The sequence below is a fragment of the Camelus dromedarius genome, chromosome 3, assembly GCF_036321535.1.
Source record: "Camelus dromedarius isolate mCamDro1 chromosome 3, mCamDro1.pat, whole genome shotgun sequence".
NCBI lineage: Eukaryota > Metazoa > Chordata > Mammalia > Artiodactyla > Camelidae > Camelus > Camelus dromedarius.
The window spans coordinates 54008475-54014556 of NC_087438.1; the positions used below are offsets into that span (position 1 = coordinate 54008475).

Genomic DNA, 6082 nt, shown 5'->3' on the forward strand with positions numbered 1-6082 from the left:
GAGGTTCTAAAGTAGACAAAACGAACGTATGGTGTTAGAAATCAGAGCAGTGATTGCTTCTGGGAGCAGACTGATCAGGAAGCTGCATGAGGGAACTCTCTGGGGCGATGGAATGTTCTCTATCATGCTATATATGTGAGCTACATGGGTGTTTACATTTGTCAGAACTAATCAAGCTACTGATTTTACTGGAGTCCACTGTATCTCAATAAAAATACAGAAATATTTTCATGGAAATACCCCATGCTCCAACATGTTCATTTCAGTGTCTTTCCTTTCATTTCCAGTGTCTGCCCTAGAGGAACATTCACACATGAGCACCAGGAAGCATGCTAATAAGGACTTCACTGTAACTTGTGTCATAGTGAAACATTGACAGCAACTAAACCCACTCGTCAGTATGAGATCATTAAATGAACTCTGATATATCACACTATTAATACTGCACAGCAGTTTGAGCTCTTTGTATGACATGAGGCACTCTCCATAACTTCTAATTTGATGAAAGCAGAATAAGATGTACCGTTTTGATGCCACTTATGACTGTAAGGGGAAAAATGATTTCTGTAAGTGCATGGTAATGTCTAGAAAGACAGAAAAACATCTGGGATGATGCAAGCCAACTCCTAACAGTGTTGCTTCTTGAGGGAAGTGCCTGGGCTTGAGAGATGAGAGAGGACTAGAGGTGTTTGATTTTTTTTTTTTTTTTTGCAGTGAGAAAATATTCATAAATTTTTTAGGTACATCAAGTTTTCAAATGTTTAGGAGAAAATGTTGAATTGTGTCAGGTTCCATTCAGAAAGTGTACATACTGGCGTTGCGAAAGAACTAAAAGCGGGCATTTCCCTTTATTCTCCAGGTCACTCATTACTTGCTCGACAAAGCCCTCATCATAGATGAAGATACACTGTATGAGCTGTCACTAAAAATTGAACCTCGGCTCCCTGCATGACGATCCAGCCTTGCCCCGAGTCCGTGGAATTTTCTTGGAAAGCAGAGCAGACAGAATTGTGCAGGCCATGCCTCCCACGGGGCAGGGAGTTCGGGGGGTGGGGGGATGGGGACGAAGCCAGTCTCCTTTGTCCACCGAAGATGACAACAAAACTGGAATTCTGTCTCCAGCCAGGGAAGCCCAGCTGGCTGGGGTCAAAGACAGATGCTGCAGGCTTGGGTGGGAAGGTGAAAGAGATTGATATCTGGTAAAGCAGAGGGCTTATTTGCACAAGGGAGTATCAGCTGGGAGGTGCTGGTGGCCACTTTAATGAAGCAGATAAGAAGGTGAATTTGAAACTATGCCCCATGTGCTGTGAGAACTCGGGGACAAGAGTCTGGGGAAAAGGCCTGTGATGTTTTGCTGGCACTTTACTGGCCTGGTGCACCTCCCAGTCTTCTCCTAGGATTTAACTGCTTCTGTTACATTTCCTTTATTCCAAGCTTCCAGAAGAGTGGAGGCTGCCTCGGCAGGGATGGGCCGACACCATAAGCAATTTCAGTCCACAGCATGTGCATGATTCTCAGTGCATTATAAATGTTTGTGTTGGACGAATGGCATGTTCTGAAACTGTTCTTTCAGTCTTTAGGCAGCAGGACAGGAAAGACTTATTGGAAGTCAAGTGGATTTGCAATGTAACGTTTCCGTAATTAAAAACTCAGTAGCTGTGCCCCAGAGGAGTCCAACTAGTGGCCGTCTCGAGGTGGGGGAGCGGGTGAGGGGCTTCTTCCTGAGGCTGTGGCGCCCAGAAGCCAATGCCGTTGGAGAGGCGGGTGCAGACTTTGCAAAAAGATGCTCCTGCACCTCGTTGACAAAAATGTGGAGTACGACAGAAGGTCACAAAGTGCTGCGGGAAGAGTGGGTCTCAGTGCTAAGTGAAAAAATACACTCAAAGTCATCTCTGCGCCTGGCTGTGCTAGTTTTCTCCCCACACCCCCGCCACTCTTGGTAACGTGGGAATCTATTCCGATGTACACAGAGCACTTTTAGTCTCACTATGAACATTGGTTGTATTTTTTTTTAATTTAAGAAATCTGTTTAGTGGGATTTGCTTTTTAAAACCCACCTTTCTTTGTGCTACTGGTAGACAGTTCTTCCTCAGTCATCGTTGTTTTTAAATTTGGAGATATTTCTAAGTGGAAATATTCTAAGTGTTTGGGAAGTGGCCCAAACACTCAACAGCTCTTAGGTCAGGAAACCCAATGCATGGGTTAGTCCTCATACCCGGGGTTGGAAAAGTGACCTTGCTTTTCCCAGGATTGTTGGTTGTTGGAGAAATAGGGCTATCTCGTTTACCTCCCTCTTCTCTTCTCAGGGAGACCTTTGCGTTAAAAGAAGGAAGAAAAAAATATAGAGTTGTTATCTGAGCCTGTTGCACCCGGCATTATCTCTTAGCGGCGTGAGGCGCATTGATGCTGACAATGAGAAAATTGATCTGTTTGGCTGTTTTCCCTCTTTCTTTGCACTTTAATTATGTTGCTAGAGCTGACAGCTGACTAATAAGTTAAACTTGCTGGCTTAGAAGACCCAGTGGAATTGATAATGTACCATAGAGGTGGAGAATGTATATTTTTCCTGCATGGTAAGGGCCATCTCTGTACATAAGTATATAGTAAAATATCAAGTAAATAAGAGAAAATATTTATAATATTTGAAGAACATTCCAAAAATATTTTCAGTAGCTCATATTAGCCAACAGTGTAGCACTAAACCCAAGGAAGGTGACTTACGGATGCTTTATTTTTCTTAAAAAAAACAAAACTAGTTGCTTGTTTTTCTCTTTAGTTTCAAATAAGAGGTTGATGCATCTTGATGCATGATAAGAAGCATGGGTTGTTTGGATCCTAACAATGCATAACTTGCCATTTATTTCTCAGTGTTCAGAAACTAAGGATTTGAACTAATCTATGTCAGTTGGACCAACCACCTCAAGGTCTTGAAGAAGAAAAGGAAAGTAAAGGTTAACTTACTTGGCTGAAAAAACACAATTTTGGAAGGTGAACCAAAACCAGGACAAATCAGTGAAAGACCAGTAGTTTCCGGCAGGACAACACATGGAAAGGTCGATGCATCTGATTCTGCTCTTGGAGTCCCCAAAGCCTTCCAGAGGGGAGGGTGTGGTTCTGTGGGTGCTGTCCCTGGAAATTTGGACCCTTAATTCTATGACCCAAATGATCCAGTGGCACTTCAGACATTCTTATTAAAGAAAAATAGGAACTAGAGGAATTTCCAAATGTTCCTCCGCTTTTGGTATAAAGGTTTTCCTCAACTAGTGACAAAGCTGGCAAGCCTATTTCCTGCAGGATGTCGGAAGCGCCCCCCAGTGGTCAACTATGGGCACTGTCAATTGTCTATGCGTTTTATCGAGAGTCACACACCCCCTCCTTGTGCTTCCTAGAGTCTGAAGCCTAGTCTGAGCTGCAAGAGCGACAATTCCACCTCCGAGGGAATTGCTTTTGATGACCTGCATCATTTCTGGGCCAGCTGGGAGAGGAAAGCACATTTTAAAAAGCTCAATTTGGTCACTTTTTAAATACCTAAGAACAATTTGTGGTTTCCTTTGATTGTTTTAAGCCCCCATCGACTTCAGCCTTACAAGTTTTGTGTGATTGTCTGAGCGTGCACTCTTGGCTGTGTCTGCCTATATTCCATTATGTGAAACCCATTTCTATGAGTAGGTGGGAGGTCAGCCTCTAACAGCCAAGTAGGAAACCCTTATATTACTGCAAAATTAACCTAGAAACTCAGAAGTAAAATCCAATTTCATGCTTTCAGATGAATACCCACATTTTGTACTGTCAATGAAATTATCTTGGGGCTTTTAGGATATGCCTTTGGTTATTAACTAAGACATCCAGTTTTGCTACAGGAATAAATCTCTTACTTGAGCCCATATATTATGTGACAGATTCAGGCATGAAATAGAATGTTGTCACTTTTCCTTAGTGTTTCTCTGAAGGAATTTAAAGAGGGAATTTTAAACTACTGTGTTGCAGTATTTTAAAGTCGCTGTCACACCAAGTCCCCAGTTACTGTTTGTTAAATTTAAATTCATCTTAAAGTACCACTTAAACACAAATAAAACTCATAGATACTGGATATCCTGGAAGAGAAAAATCTATTATATTCCAGGCTGGAGTGTGTGTGATGACGCACCTGACCTTTTCTTTCCTCCTGGTGTTATACAAGGCAAGACCTTGGGTTGGTGATGATTGGGCCACTTTTAAATTCTTAACTAAAAAGAGTAATGCAGTAGAGGGATTGTTCCCAATAAAATTAACTTTTATTTTAAAATAAAGGATTTTCTTTAGCTTTTCTTTTCAAAGTTTGATTTTATTCCCCCTGGCAGGGGTGGGGGGGCACCTTTCTCTTCACTTTAAACTGTAAGATTTTTTTAAAAAATCAACCTGTGAAGCTTATCATTTTTACTGCTATTGAAATTGTATAAAAGAGAACATATTACTTACAGCTAAAGAATAGAGCTAGGCTAATGTCCACAGCCAGAAGGAATAAATGAATAAGATTCATTTTCATTTCAGTAAGACAACAGATTGTAAGTTTAAATGATGACTTGATTACAGACACCACTATGTGAATCCTGGTAATAAGACTTGAGTCAGTGAAATCTAACCAGAGTGTCATATCTCTGTGTCTGTCAGTGACTTATAATTAAGGCAGGGCAGAACTAAGGTAGAAAACAACCATTTTGTTGTAGATATAAACACATGAATGATTCAGAAAATTATTCATCTGGCTACTATACTGCATGACATAAACATGATTTGATTGTACTGGATCTCATCTGCTCAAGAAAAAACAATAGTTCTACTAAATGATGCTGAACCACTGCTTTTTGTACAACCATTAATATTTCCCTGAAAAGGCAGTTGTGAAAGAGCACTGGTCTAAGCATCCTAGTCTTGAGTTCTAGACCCAGATCGACATCGAAAGCTGGGAAACCTTAGGCCAGTGCTGAAACCTCTCTGATCCTCAGTTTCCTCATCTGTGAAATGGAGTCAATCCCATGCTACCTACCTCACAGGGCTGTCATGAGGACAAAATGATTTAGACTGTAATCTGTAAAGTGCTGTCCAAACTTGATTACCATCCTCATCTCTCTTTTGCAGAGGATTTAAGTGTATTTCGTTGTTATTTCTGTGTATGTGAGACGGACAAACCTATGTGTTACTTTGAGAAGTATATTCTTTGTGTCCAGTTAGTTTGCAAATTTGCTGACATTTGTGACTCGGACAGAGGGGTTTGTGCTGTGGCCTAACACTTGCTGGGTGAGGTGTGGGTTATGCCTATATGCAAATTAAACTTTGCCTTTCTTGAAGCCTCAAAAATCTCATTAGTCTCTTCATTTGAATCTTTTTGCATTTTTCTGTATTGTCTCTTTCATAGCAATGGGCTTCTTCAGAGATTGTTTTACTTCTAAAGTTCAGGGGGGAAAATGGTTTCGAAGAAGCCCGTGTTGCAGGTATCAAAATATCAGAGAATTTGGAGGACCTCAAAAAAATATTAAGGGTCATCTAGTCCCACTGTCTTTCCAGGCTTACCTCTTTCCTGTGACATCACCAGCCCATGTTTGATTACATCCAGGCATGGGGAACTCACTACTGTCCACACAGCTCTGTTCACCTAATTGCAGTGCATGAACAGACTGTGGATAGCAGAGCTGCTGAGGTGGATACCTAGCCCAGCCATCATTAGCTCTGACTCAGCTGAGGCTGAGTTCCTCATCTATAAAATATCTGCTCCTAGAACTACTGCAGTAGTTACATGCAATAATACACATGAAAATGCTTTAACTTCTGTCAAGTGGATGAAGTTGCCCTAACATTTAGAGCTGAAGAAAATGTGATGCAGCTGTTGAGCACAAGAGACGACTGAGGAAAGGAAGAATGTGGGTCCCTCCTGTCCCACTGGCTTCCTTTCCTAGTTCTGAAATGAGCAATTGGCTTGCTGGGGGTTCGGGGACCCAGGCGCCTTTCATCTTATTACTTGGCCATTACTCACGGCATTGCCTTTGCCTACTGGTCAAATCTGGGCTCTATTACAAGCAGGCTCTAGCCAGATTTAGGAGCAGAA

General features: G+C 41.6%; 1 protein-coding gene across 2 annotated transcripts in view; it reads left to right on the forward strand.

Annotated features, from left to right (window-relative positions):
• Positions 1–5325, forward strand: part of RASGRF2 (Ras protein specific guanine nucleotide releasing factor 2) — a 208538-nt gene extending 203213 nt beyond the window's left edge. For both annotated transcript variants that reach the window (XM_031447414.2, XM_031447421.2), the window contains exon 27: positions 860–5325. In XM_031447414.2, coding sequence (XP_031303274.1) covers positions 860–952 — 93 coding nt within the window. In that variant the 3' untranslated portion in view covers positions 953–5325. The remainder of the gene's footprint in view (positions 1–859) is intronic.
• The last annotated feature ends 757 nt before the right edge of the window (positions 5326–6082 follow it).